Source organism: Lobosporangium transversale (genome assembly GCF_002105155.1).
Source record: "Lobosporangium transversale strain NRRL 3116 chromosome Unknown BCR41scaffold_20, whole genome shotgun sequence".
Taxonomy (NCBI): Eukaryota; Fungi; Mortierellomycota; class Mortierellomycetes; order Mortierellales; family Mortierellaceae; genus Lobosporangium; species Lobosporangium transversale.
The window spans coordinates 447,702-469,920 of NW_019028998.1; the positions used below are offsets into that span (position 1 = coordinate 447,702).

The following is a 22,219-nucleotide window of genomic DNA, read 5'->3' on the forward strand; positions in this document are numbered from 1 at the left end:
TTAATGTCAAATGCATATGTGAAAGGGAGAAAAGGAGGAAGGAAGAGGTAAAAAAAAAAAAAAAAAAAAAGATACCACCGAATGCTGAAAAATCAATGGTTATGGGAGATTTGCTTGAAAATACTCTTTCTTTCTTTCTATTTTTTTTTTTTTTTTTATTACATGTCAACGTCCATGCCTGCGACAGGTGCTGAAACTTCGCCCGCATTGATACCCGTCAAAGACCTGCCACTCTTGACGACCTTGAAGTTTTCTGAGGCCATCAGACGAGAGATGTTGGAGTCTTGTGGAATTGTATACGCAGAGTGAACATAGGGCAAAGGCAATGAAGGGGTGATACGGGTTGTTCCAGTTGCAGAGACTAAGACTGTCATCTTGAACTGGGCCACCCTCTCAGAGGCACGAGCATAATAGACTGGGTAAGGCGTCAACAAATGGTGTGAGGCTAATTCAGTCACTCCCAAACGATGGCGCTTATCTTCCAATGCACTATTGATTGGCATGAATTAATCAATAATAATAATAGTAATAATAATGGTAATAAGAGTCAGAAAAATGGTTTTCTGTTCTCCCTCGCGTATTTCTTTGTGAATATACATCATTCATTTGAAAATATATCTTACCGAATTGAGAAGGGGAAGACACCAAACTGTGTGCTGATTTGATTAAAAGCCGCACGTGCAGCTTTAAGCTTCAAGTTATAGTTCTCATGGACATTCCTAGCAAAAACTGTAGGTCTTTGGATTCCTTCTTTGCAACCACCATCCTCTCCAGTGCTGATCAAGATGTTGAGTGTATAAGCTTCGTTGGCCACAAAAACAAAATCCTGAACGGGCCTGTTCTCTTGATCTGGTACGTTCATGATCAATTTCTCGGTTGAAATCACATAACGTTTAATTTCATTCGATGCAGTTCCTTGGACGGGGCTGCAGTTGAACAGTGCTGCGGCCTCTGCAATTGCTTCCTGAACCTGAACATTGCTGTTGCCGATCTGCATCAATCTCAATGCTGCCTCGGCAGCAAAATAAGCAGCACAAACCACATCTGCAGCGCGCCCCTCCACAGGCATTGAAGGGTTGGGGTTGATGATCGTTGTGTGTCCGTTCGTAGCAATATAACCATCAATATGTGCGCCCAACTCACTAAAAAAAAAAAAAAAAAAAAAAAAAATCCACCAAAGTCAATTTTGAAGAAGAAAAGAGTTAAGTCCAAGATAATCACTAATCAATGGAGGATTCCTTGGTATATCGTCTCTGGACCCAACTCATTCATAACCTTAACCCTCTTTGGCACTTACACTTTGACAACATCTCCGTTACGAAGAATGACATCCTCTTCACTGTCTCCAGTAGGGGAATAATACTCAACACAGTTGTTTACTGAGATCATAGTGGGGAAAGCAATACCCTTTTCAATATTATTCTTGTTGTAAACTTTAGAAGTCTATTAGAAAAAGGAAATAGAAAACAATCAGTACTCCGTTTACGTTTCGTTTTAAATCCCTCCTAGACTGCTGCTGATGCTACTTCTATTACGATCTTATTTAAATCCCTGATATTGCATATAGATGATATAGATGACATACATAGGAAAGTATGACTTCGTCACCAAAGGCACAGAGCTCACTGACGCGGACACCATCTGTTATACGACCAATCACTTTAGTCAGAGCATCTATTCAAAAAAGGAGAAAAAAGTCAGTTTATATAACCTGTTTATCAGTTTTATTTTTCTTGAATGATAGAAGTCCCAGCAATAGAGAAACTTCAATGGTCAAGATAAACAAGAGATATATATGTTTTCTTTTACCTTGAGCAATGTCAGCAGCTAGACGGTACTTTGCAATGACTGTGGGATCCGATAGGTTATTATCGATATCGGATTTCTTTGCATAGAGTTCCTGTTTTCACGTTTAAAAAAAAAATTGTCAATTGCTACGTTTCTGGCTGATTGAACAAGACGTCCCTTTGATTTATATATCATAAAAGGCTTGCTTTACAACTTGATCTTGATCCATGATTATATGTAATTTATATATTAATTGTGCTGCTATTCGGCAATAGGAACGAGGAAAGGGGGTCAAAGAAGAGGAAATCAAAGAAGAATGATATGTATGGAGTTGGACAAATAGAAGGGGCCTTTTTTTTTTTTTTTTTTTTTTTTTGAAGTATTGAAAAGTGGCTTCAATGACATTTGCCACTGTTTTGATAGTGACTGTATTCACGAATGCTCACGTGCATGACATTCGCTCATTCACTTCACATTTCTTGGCTTCCTCATCACCCATTCTACGCAAACTTTCACAAACAGTCTTCTATCACTCTCCTTCCAACTTCGACCCAACTGCATATTACAAATACACATCTCCATACGTGTAACGCACATCCTCACAACCCTTAGAGCACTCACTTAATTCTTCTCTCACACCATGTACTGCATCCGTACATTCTTACCATTGCTACTCATGCCCTTTCCGAGTACAGCACCTTACTTTGTCATACTTTATGCCATCTCACTCTATCGTCACCACCGTCCATGGTGAGTCGGTTGACTCATAATATCTGCTGATGTAGCTGATTGAATATATTAAAGCTAACTTGCCTCCTTACTCTTTCGCTCCCCTCACTTCCTTGTCTGTCTTCCTTCCTTCTCCTATTTACTTCCATGATAGTGTCTACTGCATTTTAACAGTCATCTTATTGTTTACAACAACCTGTTACTGGGGCGCAGACCGTTGCTGGATAGATCTCAATGGTCTTCGAATCTTTGACCCGATACGTCATATGGATGGCTCTCCGATCTCCACATTTGGCCTTCAATTACCTGCGTTTATGGACACATTTGATGATCAGTTGGAACGTCTATTGCGGATTCTTGGAGGTGGAGAACCTATTGCTAAGGTTATTCGTGCCGGATCAGATTTTGCCGTCAAATCCACCACCACTGCTGTTATAGCAGTATCAACAGCAACAGCAACAGCAACAGCAACAGTTGCAGATGGATCAATAGCAGCGACTGTAGTATCTTCAACAATATCTTCGCCCTCATCATCATTGCCACCCACCCTAAGCTCTGTCGCAGAAGCTGTGGTGGCTGTATTATTATCTGCAGCTGGTGTTGCGAAGTAGTCGACAAACAGCCCCAGTCTGCTACTTCTGCATTTGTAGACGTCAAAAAAAAAAAAAAAAAAAAAAAAACACCTCGCGCTCACACTATCGAAGGATTTTGGTTTACTTGTATTCATCAATAAAAACACGGGAAAGGGTTTGGATGGAGTGGGAAAGCTTTTTGATTTTGGTTCCTGGAAATAAGCTTTATGGACTATGGGCAGATGAAGCTTGTTTATGCATACAATATGAAATAGCTTGGTCAAGGTCTATTTTGCAGTTGTCCAATTTTTCTCTACGCTGTCTTAAATGATTCCCTATCTAATGGTCAGAAGAGCCCTTCCGCCACTCTACCATCTGCACGCCGTCTTGCTCGCTTTCCTCCTCCTCACCCGCAGCCTCTTCTGTGCCTTCAATAGTTGTAGAACTTGGAGTCGGAATACTGGCTCCTACAGTCCCAATATTTTCATATAGTCTCATCGGCAGTTCTGCTCCTTCATCAGAATCATCAATCCGGCCGTCCTCCAGAGTGATATGTGGCGGTAATTGCATCCGAGGTGGGTATTCTCCAATTGTAGTAGCATGGGCAAGAGGCGAGAAGCCTGGTGACACGGTCGCTGTGCCTGGATTGGAGCCGTCACTAGCGCAAGTCGACAAGTCGGGCGAATGTGCAGTGGGATCATCTAGATAGCTGACTGCCATCGTCGAGTCTTCATCATCTGCATCATTATCGTCATTCCGTGAACGTGATTTTCCATTTCTCTTATCTGAAACAAATGTCAACCCTTCTGAGAATGGAGAAGGGGGGCTTGCCATGCCAGATGCTCCGATGGTTGAGTTGTACTCTGGGAGATCTGTGTCATCAAAGAAGGCAGGAGGCATAGGCCCATATTCATCATAAGTTTCAGATGGTGGTTTTCCCCAAGGCCCATATTGTCCTTCTTCCAACTCACTCCGCCAAAGACTGCTGCTGGGAGCGTCAGAAGGCCCTGAATATACACTATAGTTATAGTATGGAGTGGCTGATATCGATTGGACGCTTGGCTCTGCAACAGGTGAAGCTGGTCGTTGCTCATACTCAGGAAGAACTGCGCTTCTGCGACGGTAAAACAGCAAATAGGCGCTGGAGGTCTTGATTGCTTCTTTGTTCACAGGGCTGACATGAGAGTCATCAAAGCTGTACCATTGATTAAGTTTCTCATTTTTCGCATAGGCAGTATCTACAAAGGACAATAAATGAAGAATAAAAATCAACATTAAGAGAAAACGAGATAATCTTTTGCAAATAAAACATACTCATGAAACAACCAACTTACAATGACCACCACCAAGTCCGCCCATATGGTTCGATACACCAAATAGATCGTAAATATTGTCCTCGCGATTATTTTCTTTTAGCGTTTTAGTGCTCAAGTCTAAACCTTCGATGGGAAAGTCAACCATGGCATCAATCTTGTCACGCCATGCACGCGTATGACTGAACCGTTTCAGGTGAACTACCAAGATATCTGGAAATCGCCAAATATCTAATTTCTTCGTTGCCTGTTGGTGCTTTTTACAATTGGGACAATACCATAGATCTTCTTGACCCAGTTGCTCCTCTTTAGTGTATTCGTTCAAGCAGTCTTCGAGAGTAATGACCTTCCTACCCTTCTTGTTAGCAGCGATCTCTTCCTGGAGTACAGGATCGACCACAGGAGGACCACGTTGTTCCCAAAGAACACGCACTCCCGACTCTTGTGTTTCCTCTTCCTCCATACTGCGGTAGCTACGGTACCTCCGTTCAGGAGCGTAAATAGACGACTCATATGGTCGAGCCCAGACGCAATAAACCATCTCTCCTTTCCGAACTGCTGGTTCGGGCTCACATACTGGAATCGAAGGAGAGGCGGTAGCAAAGTTAGGACGCCTACTCTGCAGTATGGATTGTTCGCCCTCATCTTCAGAGAGTTCGTCCTGATCAGGTTGCGGTACTCGAGGACGACTAGAAGAGCGTGAAGAGTTTGACAGCCCAGAGGGTGAGCCGAGACGACCAATTCTGTTCATACTGTCATCTTCATTGTCGTCGCCCCAAGACTGGCCATGTCGACTCTTGAAAATGTCCATTTCCTTTGAGGTCCCAGACTCCTTTGAAAGCACTCTTTGGTACATGTCAATCATGTCATTCATGGATGGAGGAACCGAGGGGGCATACATTGTCGGCTTGGTCATTGGGCGATACTGATATCTTGAAGGCTGTGAAGGCGGCGGCGGGAACGCCAACAAGCGGAATAGGCCACTCTTTGCCATCCTCTCTTCTTTAGTATCGTCGGGAGTTGTCATATCAACATCAGCACTTTGCTCATCAGTTTTCGTTCTTTCTCCTGATTCGGCAGTATCGTCCTCGTATAAATCCATTGTTGTATATCGGGAATATTGCTTCAAAATAGCTTTATATACTGCATCAGGATCTAAAGCTTCCTCTTTGGTTACACAGACCATCATGGGATGGCCGAAGGTGCTGATCCGACCGAATGAGGACGTAGGTTCCATCATACTGAGTACAGGGAATACGACATGATCCTGAGCATTTGTAAAGTCAGGCACGGGAAGCTCATATAAAAATGTTTTATCAGTGTCGCTCAATTCATCTACGACGTCTCCATTCTCATGCGTCTTGTAAAATCGATTGGCGAAGACCTCGGCCGAATAAAGATGACTTGCTTGGGTATTCATGAGTTCTGCAACCCTCTCCTTCAGGACCCTCTGAGTCGAGCCTTTGGGCAGTTGCAGACGGATGTCTACAATAGGTTGCTTAGGATCATAAGGAACATAGGTAACGGTGCCAACCCACTTTTTGCTGATGGGTAAAGGCAGACTAAGATACATAAAAGGATCAAATGTGACTGAGATCTATGATTGAGCAGCGTACAATAAAAAAAAAAAGAAAAAAAAGCGAGACACTAATTATTCAACTGCTTTCCTTTCTCCTAAAATAAAATTGCATAGCGCTAGCAATACACTGACTCTACCTTGTGACATTCTGGGCAGACTAATGTCGACTTGTATTGTCCCTGAAAGAGATCTACAATGATGGAATCATTGCGAGCTTTGTGAAGCTTCCAACAGTCTGCAGCAACTTCCTCATCGGGTCGGCCCGAAAAGTCAGGAACCTCGGTATAAGGTTTTTTGATGATGCGATTTAGATCTTCATGTAAGCCATCCAAGAGGAACGCCAAAAGTTCTTGTGAATCATGTTGGTGATATCCTGTAAATGAGGGCGCGAATCTTCCGATTGTTGACTGCAAGAGTAACCAAGAAGGATTTAAAATTAAAAATAAAAATAAAAATAAAAAAGCGTTAAGTTGATGATCTATGGAAATGGCTTTGTTTACTTGGAATTAGTTCTACTAAGCCTGCAGAAATGGTATGCAGGTTGCTTTCATACCTTGAATTCTCTGGGTGAAAAAACTTTGTTGGTCCCCTTCCAAAGCTTGTCGATGAGATTGGCGTATGCACGAGCAACTTCACCGCCCATTCCTAATGGGTTGTCCCTATTAAGCTCATCACGCCATGCTCCTGCCAAAATGTACCGTGTTAGATCTGGAGTGTTACTGAGACATTGTAGAGCGGAGTTCATGAAGCAAGTGTTGCCGAGATTAGATAGTCCACAGATGCCATCGACAGGCGCTTCTGATGAAGCAAAGCCGCGCGCGCCTTGTAAGCTACGGGGAAATGACATGGGCATGTTGAGGCTGAATCCCTGCTCAGAAGCAGCATATGGAACGGGAAAGGAGCCATTGACCCCTACCTCCAATGCAATGGCACAGCCTCTGACGAGCTCCGGTATTTCAGCAAGTGCCGCATCATCCTCTAAATTGTCTAAACAGGTCGCTCCTAGAGATAAAACCGCATTTGCTCCGATAACATTGCCTTGCGCTGCTAAATTGGCATCCTTAGGGATCGCCCAGAGTCGAGTAGATTTTGGGTTAGCCACTCCTCCTAGGATGGTTGAGATCAAAGCCATTTTGAGATTTCCAAATTTTGTTGACCTGGATACTTCCAAGGTATCAGGCACATTCATGGCAAAGAGATGATTATCAACTTGACTGGATTCTACAACTCTGTACAACGTAAATGTGGGTGGGTAATAGTCGATCATGAGATTGGGTGCTTGAGGTGACCCAGTATTAACAACGAGACGCATGATAGGCGCTGTGCTTGTGCCATACCTAATGTATGTGGGAATTATACAATGACGTAGTTGACATTCAAGGATCAGCCTCAACAGTTAGTTCTACATACACAGCCAAATACGCTATTACGTCGACACTTACCAAGCTACCAGTTTGTCCCATCCTTCCTGTGGTACTGTCTCCACGGAATGTTGGAGGTCAGGTTTTAGTGCGTCGCCTTGGAAAAGTACAGAATTGTCGATGGGGCCAGGGTGTTCTGCGTCTCCTCCATTATTCATCTTGATACAGTATTTACGGAAGCGAGCATACCACACTTTATTAACCAAGTACCAAGGATCGTTCTCTTCGAGTCTCTTATGTATCAGATTCCGGATTGTGTCGAGCTGGTCACTAAAAGAAGGTACTGTGGACGGCCCCTGGTGCTCCTGCATCTGCTTTTGCCTTTGTGGCCCTTGTGTTAATAAAACGGCAGTTGAATCAAAATCAGCTGAAGGACCACTTGGATCCTCAAGGTCAGTAGATGCATGGGCTGTCTTTTCAGGACTGTGGATGGAAAGTTGTTGACCTAAGTTATCTAGTTCAGCGTCTCCGTGAAATCCATCGGGTTGAGGGCCATCATGTTGGAGAGCATGTTGAGGAGTTGCATCATCCATCTCAATCTCAGTGTCGTTTTCTTGAACACTACTTACAGTAGGCTGTGATGAATTGTCGTCTAACTCTTGGCGAAACATTTCCCGTGGAGGAGTATAGCGAGCAGCTTCGCTTGGATCGGTCATGGCGCTTGGTTCGCGGCCTCGTTTATGAGATGGTGCAGAAGTAATGGTGGTGGTGGAGCTTGTGTTCGGAGATGATGTAGAGGAAAGAGGAGTAATGGTGCTGATGATAGTAGTTGTCTGTGTTGGTGGTGGCGAGGGGGCAGTTGCTGTGGCTGTGACAGATGGCAATGAAGCCGTGGTTGGCAATGGAGATGTGGCGTGTGCCTGTTGCTCCTGTGCTTGTACTTGAGAAGGTTTGACTGCGGCGGAATGAGAGTGTGTTGAGTCGTTGTCGACTTGAGCTGTTGCTGCTGTTGTTGTGTGTGTAGACACAGGGGTGGGGTCAGAATCAAAGTGCATTGCAATAGAATAGAATAGAATAAAAAGAAAGATGGTAGAAAAGAAGGGAAGCACGAAGAAACTTTTAATGATGACGATTAATCAAAACAACTCTAGCAACTCATAAACACCAGACTGGGGCTACATTTAAAAAAAAAAAAAAAAAAAAAAAAAAACTAGAGACGCGTCAGTCAGCCCTTTGCGCACAAGCATTTTTAATGCACGTGTTTACCTGTAAATAAAAAGCCCAGAGCTTTGTACTTGGATAAGACTTTGAAGATCGTCAGTCCCAACAGCAAGGCAGCAAGGCAGTACAGATTGTATAAGCTCCCCCGTGGTAACCGCGTATGCACTAACCTAATGATATTCAATAGAAAAATGTATTCCAAACTAATCCTATAAAGACTTGTCAAGTAAACATTTTTGACGACCTCTTTATTTTCTCAACATGCGCTTTTTGAAGCCACGAAAATAATCCTCATCAGATAGCTGAATTGAAGTTAGAGATAGTTAGTGATATATATTTGTTTCGGGAAATAGTAATCCGTGCCACTTCGGAGTCTAGTGGTAGAGAAATACAAGTTGCTGTCCTCTAAAGTTGGATCTTTAAGCTCCTTCATTGGCTACACCAACTGCGTCTCTTAATGCGAGGCAACAATAACCGCACTATTGTGAGAACGTGCTATGACTTTATACACCAAAGTGTGGTATTTATCCTCCGCAATGGTCAAGTTGTTCTTGCAAACGATCCATGTATATAAATGCCAAGCGTGGTGGCCTTATCCTGCCTATTGCTCTCTTGATTTCAATAAGTTCCTGTAAGCTTGTTGTTGGAATATGAAATAGTCGCTCTTCAACTTAGCCTTCACGGAACGCAATCCAAATCGAGTCGCTCAATTATCGTATACTATCAGCTGAAACTTCGCGCACTTCTAGAGTAATATACCAGCCAAAGCATTTTGGAAAAGTTATAATATTTGCTGGAGCTTATTGAGGGAGAATATATCAAGCCTTTTTTTTCCCCTCTCCATTAAATTGGATGATAAACCACGACGCGCTGTGCCGCGACCTAGGATGACATGAGTGGAACTATGAATGTGGCAGGATGGACAGGAAAGAAAGGAGAGTAAGGGAAATGGACGCGAATGGCAAATCCGTTCCGATGGGTTATAGCATTGTCGCGCACACTATCCATCTCATCATCAGCCCTATTTAGCAAGTGGATAAAGAGCCATATATCTTCGTACAACTTTTCGTTCCAATATTCCTACATACCTTCTGTTGTTGTTGTTCTGTTTAAATAAAGTTCCTGTTAACTTCATAAACGGTCTCCAACGCTATGAGGGAGTATAATATGAATTAATTTAAAAAAAAAGGCATGTAGTCTGAGATCTGGACCCTGGACTACTGACGATGCAACCAACAACACGTCGCGTTTCGTGATGATTGGCGTGTGGCTATGCAGTACGACCATTTTGTGGAGAATGAAAAGATTTCTGTGTGTTAAGTTTTCACAAGCTGACTAGCCTTCAGGATCTTGTTGGATTCTAACTGAATCATTATGCCCATTATGTCATGAATGAAACTTCTCTCAAAAATTTTTATTTTTTTGGGGTTACAACAAAAATAAATAAAAAATAAAAAAAGGAGTGGGGAGGGTTTTCGCTCGAAAACTATTATCTTATTATACAAAATACTTCAGGAATGAAAGAAACAAAAATCAATTTTAAACAGAAGGACCATTGTCACCGGCTTCAGCAGTAGCCTTCTGGCGCAACTTCTTGTTTCTCAGTTCGTACTGTTGCCTTTCCAGATCAGCAGCCCACAATGCCGCACTAAACCATTTTTTTTCAAAAAAAAAAAAAAAAAAAAAAAATCGCTTGGTCAGGATATTGCTCGTCCAAAGTTCAGGTTTCCTTTTTTTTTTTTTTTTTTTTTTTTTTTTTCTCCAACATTCATCATCAAGATAGCACTTTGCTTTCTATGTCTTACCCTATAGTGTTGGTGAATCCAAAAAGGATGCCAATGAATGGAAGCAACTCTAATCCTTGTGCAATAATACCAAATGTTGTGTACTGGGACTATATGGGTGAAATGAACAGAAGAGTAGAGAAAAAGGTAAAGAATGAGAATGAGAATGAGAAACTATACTGATAATAAGATAAAAAAAATAAAAAATAAAAAAATAAAATAAAATAAAAAAAAAAAAAAAAAAACTCACCTTGCGAGTCTTGATCCATTCTTCACGCTCCTGCGCTGTCATCTCCTTCATATCAAAATATCGACGATGAACATAATGACTCCGAGCTTTGCCATTGATATAACAGAACGCTATCGGTCCTGCCACAGGAATGAAGTTGAGAGGCAATGTAACCAACCAGAGCCCCATCCGCTGCCCATAATGTGAAGATGATGATGATGCCTTGTCCCAGACCTTATGATGTTGCTGGCGCTGTTGTTGGATACGATCCTCTGTTGACGATACCTTGATCATTCCATTGTCTGTGATCTTGGCAAGGGGTCCGATTTGGACGCTGTCTTTAGTAAGGACACTCTGGAAAAGCCCCTTTGTCTTTTCTTTCTTAAAGACTTCACCCATAATGATCGATACCAAAAGGGAGGACTCGCCCATGGTGAGGAACATGGTGGACCAAGTCTGGATCCCAATGCCCAAAATCTTGACTTTTGCCAGACGAGGGAGTGTAGTATCGATGATGCTGGTGATCATCCGGTTCTGATATTTGAATGTCAATGCCACCAAGGGCGTGATCGTCGAGATCGCCACCCCTAATGCCCAGCAAATTGAACGGATAAACTGGGGGCCGAGCTGTGAGATATTGCGCGCAAGGTAGACAACACCCAAGACTGGGTAAGCAGGTGCAGGAAGAACCATTTTGCGCTTTTTTTTTTCTAGACCAAGAGTTACTTTTTATAGTAATTGTAGTAGCCGTTGTCACCGCTGTAGTTATAGCTGTTGCTGTAGTAGCTGATGTAGTTGTATCTGTAGTTGTAAAAGTAATTGTTATTTACTCGATAGAAAGAGAATCAATGGATGTCGTGGTTGCGATGCTAAAACAAGGAATGAAAGAAACAAGATGCAAGTAGAGTAAATAACAAAATCAATGAAGACAATGCCATGCTTACGGCAATGAGCCAAGAATGACTCCTTATTCCTCCCCATACACTCCGTACAAGTATGACTGATGTATTTGTGGTATTGTGGCGCACAGAAGTAGGAGAAGGAACGTAGAAACGCACTCGTCTGTTTGTCTGTCCATTCTCATGTATAAGAAAAGTCATTGGTTTTCTTGCACAAAATACTTGATTCGACATCGTCCTCTTTCACTCAATCCTTTCATTGTTATTCTTTTTTTTTTTTTTTTTTTTTTGTCTTCACATACATCTGTTTTCCTCTTCATGCAAGTATATGTCCAATATTGATAATATCACTGCCGCTGCAACTCTTGTTGTACTTGTTTCAATCTGCTCCTTCATTTTCTCGTTGTCCTGGTCCTCCTCTTCCTTTCCTCGATCATGTTGTTTCTATTGATCTCCTATACGATGATTGCAGGCAATTTCCACGTCCAGATAATCTACCACCTGTGAACTGTAAACAGCATTCTTTTTTTCTGGTTTTTTAAGGTACGTACGTTTAAAAGAGAAATGCGAGAATGTTGCGAGTGTTGTAGGGATTAAAAAGGAAAGAAAAAAAAAAAAAGTGAAAGGAGATCACCCCAAAAAAAAGACCATCATATGGTTGGGGTGGATCACGGCCCGTCTACCTTCATCTCCAATTGCTCTCGAAGAAAGAAAATAAAACGTGTGACCATAATGTGTTTACTCATGTTTCACGGCTGGCTCTGCTCTGCCGAAGAAACTCTCCTGGGAATCGCATCTGATTGTAATGGTTTTGTGAATTCTATCCTCATCATTTCCGCATATCATCGGTATCCTGGCTGTCTGTAATTCAGATTATAATTTTTGTTCTGTACAAGAAAACAAACTTTCTACTGTCCGTTACAACCATGCGGGGCGTCAAATATCAATCCAAAAGCAGGAAAAAAAGCACCCGTAACCTTTTTATTTCGTTTCTATCCTGGCAAAAATAAGACATTATATAGATTTTTTTTTTTTTTTTTTCATATTTTGGCTCCTAGGCGTAACAGTATGCAACACCCAACAATGGTGGACCACAGAACATACCGAGCCAAAAGAAGGCATTGGCGAGTCGAGGCTTCTCTCGAATGGCCTTGTGGTTGCCCATCCAAATTAATGGCAGCTGGAACATCTGAAGCACAAACAGATATAGTCGAACTTTCCTTGTCACCACCATCATCACTAGCTCATGCACACATGACGACAAGAAAAACGTCGCAATTGCTGCCTTGGACTTGGACAAATGGAAAGACTCAATACTAGAATCGTAGACGTGTCGAAGCAAAAAATGATGGACTGGCTTATTCCATTTGCGTGCCCACTCATCAAAACTAGTGCAGTTCCACCAATCCTCATAAAAGTTACGATCCGCGAATCTGATGATATTAAAAATATTGACAAGAGCATGATTAGCATTTAAATCTTCCTCCAAAATATCTTTTTTTTTTTTTAAAAAAAATAAAATACAAGACATACCGACTGAGTTCAGCAAATGCATTGCAGATGCACTCAAAAATAATATAAAAGATCATAAGGTAGTTCATCATAAAGGGTATCATTAGCAGCACCAATGCACGCAAAGGCGAAATAGCGGGATCGAACACCACAGGATAAATATAGTGCTCGGTCGTCAAATACAACAGAGTAAATGTACCCAAGGTTGCAACAGACTTTTCAAACACATACATAGGACGAATCCTATTTTTTAAAAAATAAAAAATAAACAGTAAGTTTCCTTTCTACTGAAGTTTACAAAAAAAAAAAAAAAATAAATAAAAGTGATTCATTACCTGTCAGTACGTGGGTACTGAAGTTCATAGATCAATGAGGGCACGATCAGGTAATCCAGAAAGTTCGCAACAGTGACATTGGCAGGCCAAAGCTCTCCGTTTTGGCAACGTAATTCACCCTTAAGCTCTTCAATATCAGCTGCAAGTAAGCTTGCGTTAGCAGCAGTCGTATGGGTTGAAGGATCATGAAGAAGGGCTGCAGCTGCTTCCGACGCGCGACGGTGATGGCGACGGCGATTGGCACCCTTTTTTTGCTCGCGAATCAGAGAATCGGTGCTGGAGTTGTCGGGTGAAGAGTCGTTACTGCTATGATTGTTGGGAAATTCACAGTTACCACTGTTGCTCTTTGAGATATCATCGATTAACTCGGGATCCCTCTTCTTGATCAAAGCGTACGCAGCCTCGTTCTGCTTGAGCTGAAGCAGCTTCTCGGAGAGATCTCCGTTGTAGGCAATATAAGAATGAATTTTCATGAGCATGGTGATGGCATGAAGTGTGAAGAAACCAGACTGCACCCATGGCCAATCCCTGGAGAATAAACAATACAATGGGGATTAATGACCTTGAATCGTGTGACACAAACAAACTAAAGGCTACAAATGTAGCAATATGGAAAAGTCGTCCACCAAAGATTGCATTGAAAAAAAAAAAAAAAAAAAAAAAAAAAAAAACATACCTCCAAATAGTCCATGCAATAGCCGTAAGCAAAAACGACGCCTGTACACAGTGTTGAATAACCATTCCGGCGACTCTGTATCGCATCCATCCTTTGGCAATGACCTTGATCAACACGAAAGCAATACCAGTCGAGAACACGAGTCCAAAATCACTAATAGCCAACATGATTGCATCTTGCGAGAAAGAAGAAAATAAGGTGCCTCCAAAGGCCCTTCCGACTCGTGTCCATTCCTCGTCAAACGTAATCAGCCCATAGGCGCCCATCACAATCCAGAAAAGCGTATGAAATCCACGGAAAGGGTCTTGATTTTTGGACATTGTTTCAGGATCAAGTCGAGAGCTACGGGCCTCAAACGTAGGGCGACGCACTTGACGCTTCTTTCTTGTGACAGAGGTGGTCGAGATGGAATGGTACCCTTCAGCAGAACTAGAGTTTCCTGGGCTAGTATTGGATCGAACACTTGCGATCGAACTTGTGCTAGTGCTGGTAGGCAGCCCGTATCGCTCTGCTGATAGGGCACTATGGCTGTCGTGGTGACTACTGCTGGGCCTAAAAGACGAGCTTTGACCTTCAGATAAGGTTGATGTTGCAGACGGAGCTTGAATAGTTGAAATGTTGGTCGTTATATTTTCTCCATCATCGGGAATTGCTCTAGTCCCTTGTGTTGATTGTTGATGATCAATTTCTCTGTTCTTATCCTCAAGGATTTTTTGATGGAGAGATTGGTGCTGAGCAAGTAGGTCCTTCATCCCGCCTTTATGGCTTTTAAGTTCCTTGGATGACAGTGAAGTTGTAAATGTCGTTGTGGTGATTGTATCTTCGTCTGTGGTTTCATGTTCATCTACGCGATCCACAGCTGGTGAGTTTCCTTGCAGATCATGGGCCGGTACGTCTAATTTCGTCACAGACGCTGAGTCTTTGAGAGGAACAGAGGAAGTCTGCAATGTGGGATATGTGTCCGAGTCCATAGTGCTGTTAATTGAGGTATAAATAGAGCCAGATTCTGGTGGTGGTGTGAGGGGTAAGTTGGTCGGTTCTACTGTTGACATGCTCGTAGTTGCAATTCAACAGGAAATGAATGAAAACACCCCCTGATTAGGAATGAATTGGGAGACAAAAAAAAAAAAAAAAAAAAAAAGTTGTAATAATGAGGATCAGTAAGCAAAGCAAAAAGTGAAGAAGAAAGAAAGAAAGAAGTGAAGAGATGGAAGAGAGACAGGAGGATAGAAAAAGAGAGAATGGAAAGAGTATTTTAGCCTAGAAAGTGAACAAAGACGAAAAAAGGATCAAGGGACAACTGTACATTGCAAAATGAAGTTTTTTTTTAGGTGATACAATGCACGTGTAGACATTGCAAATACAGTAAGAGTAAAATAAGCATTTTTATCCAAATGCTCACTACATTAACACAGTAGATCTGTGTGTTGTCTATATAAAATGTACTATTTCGCCGTAAATATAGGCCAGGCTGCTGCAATAAGCAAATGAAAATTACGAGAGCGCAGAGCTTCAGCCCGATTATATTACCTTTTTCTCTATACCCTTGCTCCTTACAGGTCAAAGACAAGCTGTGCGGGTCTGGATGAGTGAAGCTGTTTAGAAAAGAATAAAGAATAAATAAATAAAATGAGAGCCGTCTGGGATGTGGAAATGTTGATGAAGATTGGATAAAGTAGAAACTAATGCGGAGAGTGAGATCGATGGAGTGAATGTTAATGTGGTACAGAAGGGGAATGTGAGAACAAAAGAAAAAGACAGCGCGCGTGAAAGGAGTGACAAAAAAAAGTAGATTGAGTAGGTCCAAGTAAGTAAGCAAGATATGAGAGTGAAGAAATATTATTTTAGTGGTGTGTGTAGTGACAAGGGTGGTTTTAAATAAGAATCAAAGAAAAGAAACGTGGAGATGAGAGAGGGGAGAATATCATTAAAAATGCTCTTTCCCCACATGCCAGTGATGATGACCTACTGTAACAAAACAACACCGTCGGATCGGCGGAGTGTTAGTTTACAGTTATTGAATGCACTTCCTGGTTTGGATCGAACATGTTCTGTTTGGGGAAGAGTAATTGACACTTCTCACTCAAAACCGGACTCCCAATGACATGTGTGAATGATGTGTACGACCATGATCTCCTCAATATCAATGCTTAACACCAAATGCAAAATGCTAAAATGTATTGCATTACTTGGATGTAAGTAAGCAGCTGCGCGTTTTCTGGGCAGCGATATGATGACAGCAAAACACATTTACAAATCCAACAGTAAATGTAGATATGATGTGATGGTTTCTCTGTCATTTGACCAATTCCCTTTTCAGTCTATCTTCAAGCAGATGGATAGCGAGGCATTACGCTTCGGTTTACCCAGCGTTCTGCCAGCCGGTAAACTAAAGATCTCAGCTGATCTCTCTCATTTTCGCATCGCTTCGACTGAATCTCCGGCGGAGAGGAAAAAAAGGGAAGGGGAAGGAGAGAAGCCGCTGTTCTTGGAAGCTCTTTGCCAAGACCCAGTTTAGGTTGATGTGGATTGCCCCCAATTTAAAAAATTGAAACTCGATCTAATTCTACCCATTTTCCTCTACTCCTACACCAACGGACTTTTGTTTCCCATGGGAAATAAGGCATCATAATAAGAATATTTGAGAATAATGACAATGAGGAATGGGATGATGACATCAAGTCGTCTTTTCTCATATAATTGCATTAGCTGTTTCCGTTGGACTTTATACTACAAAACAATCCGATGCATGAGCAGCTGTTGGGTTGAAATGTAATGGAAGCTTAAATCAGCAACATTTCAGAAAGTATGGGCAATCCCAGTGTTACTAACCTTGGAGAAGCGGAAAAAAAAAAATGCAGGATTGTGCTCGGCAATCCACAAGAGTGAATATAATGCAAGGTAATTCGAGAAAGTGGGAAGGCAAGAAGAAGCAGTAGAGGAACAAAAAAAAAAAACAATGAAAAAAGAAAAAAACTGCTTTTTTTCAAGGGTTCATAAGCAAGCGCAAGTTGCATTAGATTGCTTTGAATATTCTTCATATTGCACGGGTCACCCCGCCAATTTCCATGAAGCATCCCCTATTCATCAGGTCCTGTGAGTTTTTTGTTGTTGTTTTTTCCTTGTTCTTTCCCTGTTCTTCCCCATCTGGGCGTGTTAATAATGTACTGTAGAATCAACCCGAATTCTACTTTTCTACCTCGATAAAAACCCTCTTTAAATAAATAAATAAATAAAAAAAGGTTGCGGAGCGATTCGAGTTTTGAGTGCATTGGCCATGTCGCGTTCACTTGATTTATAAATGAAATACAACGCATATGATGCACAGCTTTCATTTATTCTGAGGCTTTTTATTTTTTATTTTTTATAAAGGCAAGTCTCCTCTTAATATTGGTGCACTTTTGCCGATGTCTCGTGTTGCGCGCACATGCCTCACAGGCTTACACAAAAACTTGTGTGTTCCTGCATTCCCTTCATTACGATGATGACGATGATCTTTGTTATTTCCTATTTGCCTGGCAAATACAAAAATATTTGTCCATTGTTTGGGTAACACACGCAAATCACATTTCTATGGCCAATTGATAGATAAAGCACATTGTGAAGGGGGGACGAAACTGGAAATAGTAGCGTAATAGCATTGTGGATGCTTGGATGGCTGAATGTCAAAGTGCAAGTGCGCTATTTAGATAGTGTCAGAACTCGCGCTACGTTACGTGTTAATAACTCGATTCTATGTAGGATGCGCCATGTCGTTGTCTGCGTCCTTGGAAATGACTGTGCAATTTTCATCTGGAAATGGGAAACCCCTGTTCGGAATGATCCAATGGGATACAAATGAGGAAGCATCCGAGGAAAAAATTGAATTTTGGTTTTCAATTGCTTACTGAATGCTCTTTTTTTTTTTTTTTTTTTTTTTTTTTATTCCTTTGTGTTGTGTATACTTACACTGCTCTTGTCTGGGACTTTGTGCTTCAATGCCAACCTGGATATCAAGCGTCTTTGATCAACCTTTATATGTATATATATCAATTAATCCTTACTGAGTTTTTCTAATATTCCTGTCGCGGGTGATTGAAAATCTGCAATGTCACTCCTACACAGATACGTTTCATAAAGGTTTATTCTTTTTTTGCTTTTATAAGGTGTGACTATCTTATGCGCTAAAGATGAACCTGACTCCGCTGTCAGAAGCAACACCGTAGAGAGCAGCGAGAAGAGCGCCATAGCCCAGAACAGTACGTCCGATGTTGAGGAGGTTCCAGCGACGCAATAACATCTCGATCTCGGCATCATTGAACTTGTTGTCCCTCATGCTGTCGGCCTTGCCGTCGACTGTGTTATCCTGACGGATTTCAATCAGCTTCTTGTTGACGCGATAATTAAGGAAAAGACTAAGAGGAACAACAGTGGCCAAAGTGATAGCGCTGTACAAATAAAAAGGGTTTTCTGTCTCGTAGTACAATCCGATACCTCCGATAACACCAACGGCATTCGAAGCCGTTTGCAAGACTAGACATTCAATCGGAAAGGAAGGATGTTAACTAATGTCCATTACAAAATAAGCACGTCTCATCCAGGATAAAGATGATGTGCAATGTCTATTTATTATTTTTTTCCGCTTCTGTCAGTGATGACAAAGCTTACTCTGTGCGGACTTGATGGACTCATGCCAGATGGCGAGCGAGCTGGCAGAAGAGAACTTGCGGAACGAGGGAATGATGATGGAGCTGAAGGAGAGGGCGGTGCCGGCGAAGATACCAACAGAAGCGACAGTGAGAAGCTTGCCAGCAACTAATGAGTTTGAACTGGTGGCGAAGGAGTGGAACTGGAAATCAACCATTTTGGTGTATCAGATGGTTAGATGGGATGGATCGAGTGTTGCAGGATGTGTGAAAAAAAAAAAAAAAAAAGAAAGAAGGAAGGAAAAGAAAGAAAAAGAATGAGGGTAATCAAAAAAAAAAAAAAATTAGCTGCGCGGGACGGCAGGGAGGCGGACCGTTGGGAGAAGCGAAATGTAAGCATAGATGCATTGTGGCCGTGACGAGAAGCACAAGCTTTGTTTTTTCCGTGAAGCATGACAAAGTTGAAACAAAGCACAAGCAAGAGTGAAAGTAAAAGAGTAAAAGCAGAAGCAAAAGCATCATTGTGCTTGATCTATCCTCGAAGTATCTGTGCTGTTTGTGCCTGACTTGTTTCTTCAGACTGAAAGTACACATGAAACTGTGTGATTGTGACTGGAAGAAAATGAAAAAAAAAAAAAAAAAAAAAAAAAAAATCATTCCCACACATTAAGACATTGCAGTTTCATTCACTTTATTCATTGAATTCATTCTCTTTTCTCTCTCTCTCTCTCTCTCTTTCTCTCTTCCTACTTTTTTTTTTTTTTCTTTACTTTATCCTTTGCTTCCAAAGTCAACCTCATCGACAAGACAGATAGACAGAGATGGCCTCCATAATGCCCTTCCCAAACGTGGCTACTCACCGTAGGATGCCACATCTGTCCAATGCACCCAAGCCCACTACCTCCACTTTACCCCATCAAACTGATTTTCAACAACAACCACAACAACAGCAACAACAACCACAGCTCGATCATTTATCTTTAGATCATACTCAAGATAATAACAGTACTAGTCCTCGTCTTAGACTTACCCCAGGATCGTCTTCAAGCACAACTCACAACAAACAACTTGAGGACAGTGGCTCTTGTCCGTCACCTTTGGTCAAGGCTATCCAAGTCAACGATCAAATCTCACCTTTGGTCCTTGGTCTCCAATCACCCTCAGCATCCACTTCACCTACTATGCAGTCTCAACAAGACTCAAAGTTGATAAAGTCGGCCCTGTATGATGCTTTCGGATGTCTTTACCACCCTTCTGCTCACACCAAGCATTCATCTCTTTCCTCTAATAACGCGGTCTCTTTGCGATCTGGCGATGTAACTCCTCTCATGGGCCTATCTCCAAAAGCTTCACCTCTCTTGCGACCCAACATGGGACCATCTGCACCCATCACACCATTGGAACTTTCTGAAGAAGGAACTGCCGCTGGCTATTTTGCACTCCACTCACCATCCTCACAAGCATCGTCAGCACTAAACGGATCGTCCAGGCAGTTTGGTCACCAACTTCACCATCACTATCCTCGACAACAAACACATGGATCTAGTCATCTGAGCTCAACGTACACATCAGAGGACTTTGAGGGTCCTTTAGCACATGAACAAGCACAGAGACTGTCAGCTGACATGGTCCTTAGCCCAACAGAGCATCCTGTTTTGAGCTCTCTGCAGACTCTCAGCCTTACTCATCCACATCCGCCTGAGCATTATCATCCCCATCTTGGACACGAGCTAGGCTATGATAAAGTACCTATCAGCGATGAATCTTTACCAGGGCCAACCAGAACTACAGACACAAGCACAATAATTGGCGGAGTAGAGCCTTCGTTTTCATCCCAGATACAAACTCCAACAACAGCGATGATGCAACAGGCACAAGCACAGTCAATGAATCCTGCTTTTGCCAAACCAATGGGAGCACCAGCTACTGGCCTCTTCCCGATGGACCGTAATGAACACGACTCAATACCAGGATTCGGTCATCAGAAACTAGTCTAAAAAGTAACCATCTCAATACCCCATGTTTTTTTTAAAAAGAATCACTGTCATCAATCAATCTTTGGTTTTCCGAGATGTCTACCTGTGTACAAAAATGAAATAAAGTTGGAGAAGGGCTTCGAAGTCGAATGTAGGACAAATTTCATGATGAAATGTATACTTGAAAGAGGAAAGATGCCAATGCTTTTTCTTTTTTTTTTGTTTATTCACTCTACCGATGACGATGGTGATGGGTAGTCATTGAGCCTACATCTCCTGTCCATATTTTCGAATAGCTTTCTGAATGTCTTATCTATTCCAATAAACGATGGTCGTTCTCATCTTCTTCGACTCTTTTTTTTTTTTTTTCGCCTTTGTGAAAAGAAACACTGGCGGCACGGATTGATTCTTGGCTCTCAAAGGCCCCTTGAGCTATCACGAGTCGTTGTGGCAAGGGTGAAGACAACTGGTTCTTGCCTGCAACGCCCACATAACATTTTAAAAATGAAGCTGACTGGCTAGTGCCATTGGCTCTAGCTACCAATTAGGTCTACTACAGGTTGCTATATACTTTGCTATCACTGATGTCTGGATTTGTAATCAAAATTCCCCTGAAAGCTCATGACCTCGGGTAATGTCTGAGAACGGACAGGGACATCAACCACGCAGCGATAGACCACATGAAAGGCACCTGGCCATCCCTGTCCAGACCCCATCCAGCCGCGAGTGCGTACTTTGAAGTCATGACTTTTATGTCGTACAACGTTCAGCTCGTCAATTGATTGATCAGTCATTAAAAAAACCATCTCTTTTTAGAAAAGCAATCAAAGAAACAATCACTCAGGACAAACATAGCATTCACAAGCCTACAAGAATAAATAACTCTAATATCGTAAGGACCAACAATGTTAGCATGAACCCACAAACACATTTGGCCCTGAGTTTAATGCGCCTATCAATGAATCGTGTCTTGTATCCGAAACATAGCATCCATATAACAAGTCTCATCTGTCCATAAAGCACGCCTCAACAAGAACGGGCCGAGAATACCACAATCCTAGTTAACAATATGCTTGGTTTCACGACTGATATCGATACTTGACATAAATTACCAGACCTTCATATCATTCAATCAGTTGTCCGTTGTAGCCGCATATCATCCATGATGCACATACAAGAGACGATTTGGATCAAATTCAGACTGCAACGCCAAGTTTTTTTCAGGCCCATATCCATCGAGATGGGCGTATCACGTTTAAAGATGCATGACACCATTACCAGAGGTTAGATCCATATTCACGAGGGTGGGAATATTAAGCATGAGATAACCTTACTTCCTCTCTGGATTATCATCACCACCACCGTTGTCCTTAACATCTTCTCTTGAGATTCCTATACAAACAATACAAACTGATGTTGCAGCAAAGTTTTTTTTTTTTTTTTTTTTTTTCATCTACAATGATCCCATGAAGCTTTTGATTATGAGGCGAACGTGCTTTGTAGAAGACATTCTTCAGATCTTTTCCGTATAACCAACGATGATGAAAAGGACTTTAAAGGAAAACGGAGCCGATAATGACTGTGCACCTCATTCAATCGTTCAATTTTTATTTTTTTATA

The 22,219-nt window shown here is 41.9% G+C and overlaps 9 protein-coding genes across 9 annotated transcripts; 4 read left to right on the top strand and 5 right to left on the bottom strand.

The window, feature by feature from the left end:
* Positions 1-157: 157 nt before the first annotated feature.
* Positions 158-2,122, bottom strand: BCR41DRAFT_323147 (peptidase M24, structural domain-containing protein; the record flags this gene model as incomplete). The annotated part of the gene is made up of 6 exons (XM_022021502.1): positions 2,000-2,122; positions 1,810-1,900; positions 1,586-1,674; positions 1,298-1,443; positions 624-1,142; positions 158-489 (listed from the first exon to the last, which is right to left on the bottom strand). The coding sequence occupies exons 1-6, from the start codon at positions 2,015-2,017 to the stop codon at positions 159-161; spliced, it is 1,194 nt and encodes a 397-aa protein (XP_021881082.1). The 5' UTR covers positions 2,018-2,122.
* Positions 2,123-2,292: 170 nt separating this feature from the next.
* BCR41DRAFT_422446 (hypothetical protein) lies at positions 2,293-3,170 on the top strand. Its single transcript, XM_022030156.1, has 2 exons — positions 2,293-2,538; positions 2,672-3,170. The coding sequence occupies exons 1-2, from the start codon at positions 2,429-2,431 to the stop codon at positions 3,126-3,128; spliced, it is 567 nt and encodes a 188-aa protein (XP_021881083.1). The 5' UTR covers positions 2,293-2,428; the 3' UTR covers positions 3,129-3,170.
* A 166-nt stretch (positions 3,171-3,336) lies between these two features.
* Positions 3,337-6,931, bottom strand: BCR41DRAFT_80413 (hypothetical protein). Its single transcript, XM_022031030.1, has 4 exons — positions 6,535-6,931; positions 6,119-6,388; positions 4,424-5,999; positions 3,337-4,327 (listed from the first exon to the last, which is right to left on the bottom strand). The coding sequence occupies exons 1-4, from the start codon at positions 6,832-6,834 to the stop codon at positions 3,429-3,431; spliced, it is 3,045 nt and encodes a 1,014-aa protein (XP_021881084.1). The 5' UTR covers positions 6,835-6,931; the 3' UTR covers positions 3,337-3,428.
* Positions 6,932-10,102: 3,171 nt separating this feature from the next.
* Positions 10,103-11,269, bottom strand: BCR41DRAFT_396671 (hypothetical protein; the record flags this gene model as incomplete). The annotated part of the gene is made up of 3 exons (XM_022028831.1): positions 10,103-10,211; positions 10,369-10,457; positions 10,598-11,269. 3 exons carry the CDS (start codon positions 11,267-11,269, stop codon positions 10,103-10,105), a joined length of 870 nt encoding a protein of 289 aa, XP_021881085.1.
* Positions 11,206-12,050, top strand: BCR41DRAFT_354382 (hypothetical protein). The gene is made up of 2 exons (XM_022024307.1): positions 11,206-11,445; positions 11,778-12,050. The coding sequence occupies exons 1-2, from the start codon at positions 11,425-11,427 to the stop codon at positions 12,015-12,017; spliced, it is 261 nt and encodes an 86-aa protein (XP_021881086.1). The 5' UTR covers positions 11,206-11,424; the 3' UTR covers positions 12,018-12,050.
* A 79-nt stretch (positions 12,051-12,129) lies between these two features.
* BCR41DRAFT_354383 (hypothetical protein) lies at positions 12,130-12,342 on the top strand (the record flags this gene model as incomplete). Its single annotated transcript, XM_022024308.1, has 1 exon — positions 12,130-12,342. The coding sequence occupies one exon, from the start codon at positions 12,130-12,132 to the stop codon at positions 12,340-12,342; it is 213 nt and encodes a 70-aa protein (XP_021881087.1).
* A 187-nt stretch (positions 12,343-12,529) lies between these two features.
* On the bottom strand, positions 12,530-14,264 carry BCR41DRAFT_377871 (MBOAT-domain-containing protein; the record flags this gene model as incomplete). Its single annotated transcript, XM_022027125.1, has 4 exons — positions 12,530-12,908; positions 13,009-13,230; positions 13,323-13,850; positions 13,999-14,264. The coding sequence occupies 4 exons, from the start codon at positions 14,262-14,264 to the stop codon at positions 12,530-12,532; spliced, it is 1,395 nt and encodes a 464-aa protein (XP_021881088.1).
* Positions 14,265-18,103: 3,839 nt separating this feature from the next.
* BCR41DRAFT_354388 (hypothetical protein) lies at positions 18,104-18,903 on the bottom strand. Its single transcript, XM_022024309.1, has 2 exons — positions 18,646-18,903; positions 18,104-18,510 (listed from the first exon to the last, which is right to left on the bottom strand). Exons 1-2 carry the CDS (start codon positions 18,839-18,841, stop codon positions 18,155-18,157), a joined length of 552 nt encoding a protein of 183 aa, XP_021881089.1. The 5' UTR covers positions 18,842-18,903; the 3' UTR covers positions 18,104-18,154.
* A 473-nt stretch (positions 18,904-19,376) lies between these two features.
* Positions 19,377-20,757, top strand: BCR41DRAFT_354389 (hypothetical protein). The gene has a single exon (XM_022024310.1). The coding sequence runs from the start codon at positions 19,445-19,447 to the stop codon at positions 20,618-20,620; it is 1,176 nt and encodes a 391-aa protein (XP_021881090.1). The 5' UTR covers positions 19,377-19,444; the 3' UTR covers positions 20,621-20,757.
* Positions 20,758-22,219: the final 1,462 nt, after the last annotated feature.

Coding starts and splice junctions, on each gene's coding strand:
- BCR41DRAFT_80413 (XM_022031030.1), bottom strand. CDS start 6,834: ATGCCCATGTCATTTCCCCGTAGCTTACAAGGCGCGCGCGGCTTTGCT. Junction 6,000..6,118: donor TCTGCCCAGAATGTCACAAG/GTAGAGTCAGTG, acceptor GCTCAATCATAG/ATCTCAGTCACATTTGATCC. Junction 4,328..4,423: donor CGGACTTGGTGGTGGTCATT/GTAAGTTGGTTG, acceptor TGTCCTTTGTAG/ATACTGCCTATGCGAAAAAT.
- BCR41DRAFT_422446 (XM_022030156.1), top strand. CDS start 2,429: ATGTACTGCATCCGTACATTCTTACCATTGCTACTCATGCCCTTTCCG. Junction 2,539..2,671: donor TATCGTCACCACCGTCCATG/GTGAGTCGGTTG, acceptor CTTCCATGATAG/TGTCTACTGCATTTTAACAG.
- BCR41DRAFT_354382 (XM_022024307.1), top strand. CDS start 11,425: ATGGATGTCGTGGTTGCGATG. Junction 11,446..11,777: donor TGGATGTCGTGGTTGCGATG/CTAAAACAAGGA, acceptor GTCTTCACATAC/ATCTGTTTTCCTCTTCATGC.
- BCR41DRAFT_354388 (XM_022024309.1), bottom strand. CDS start 18,841: ATGGTTGATTTCCAGTTCCACTCCTTCGCCACCAGTTCAAACTCATTA. Junction 18,511..18,645: donor GTCCATCAAGTCCGCACAGA/GTAAGCTTTGTC, acceptor TTGAATGTCTAG/TCTTGCAAACGGCTTCGAAT.
- BCR41DRAFT_354389 (XM_022024310.1), top strand. CDS start 19,445: ATGGCCTCCATAATGCCCTTCCCAAACGTGGCTACTCACCGTAGGATG.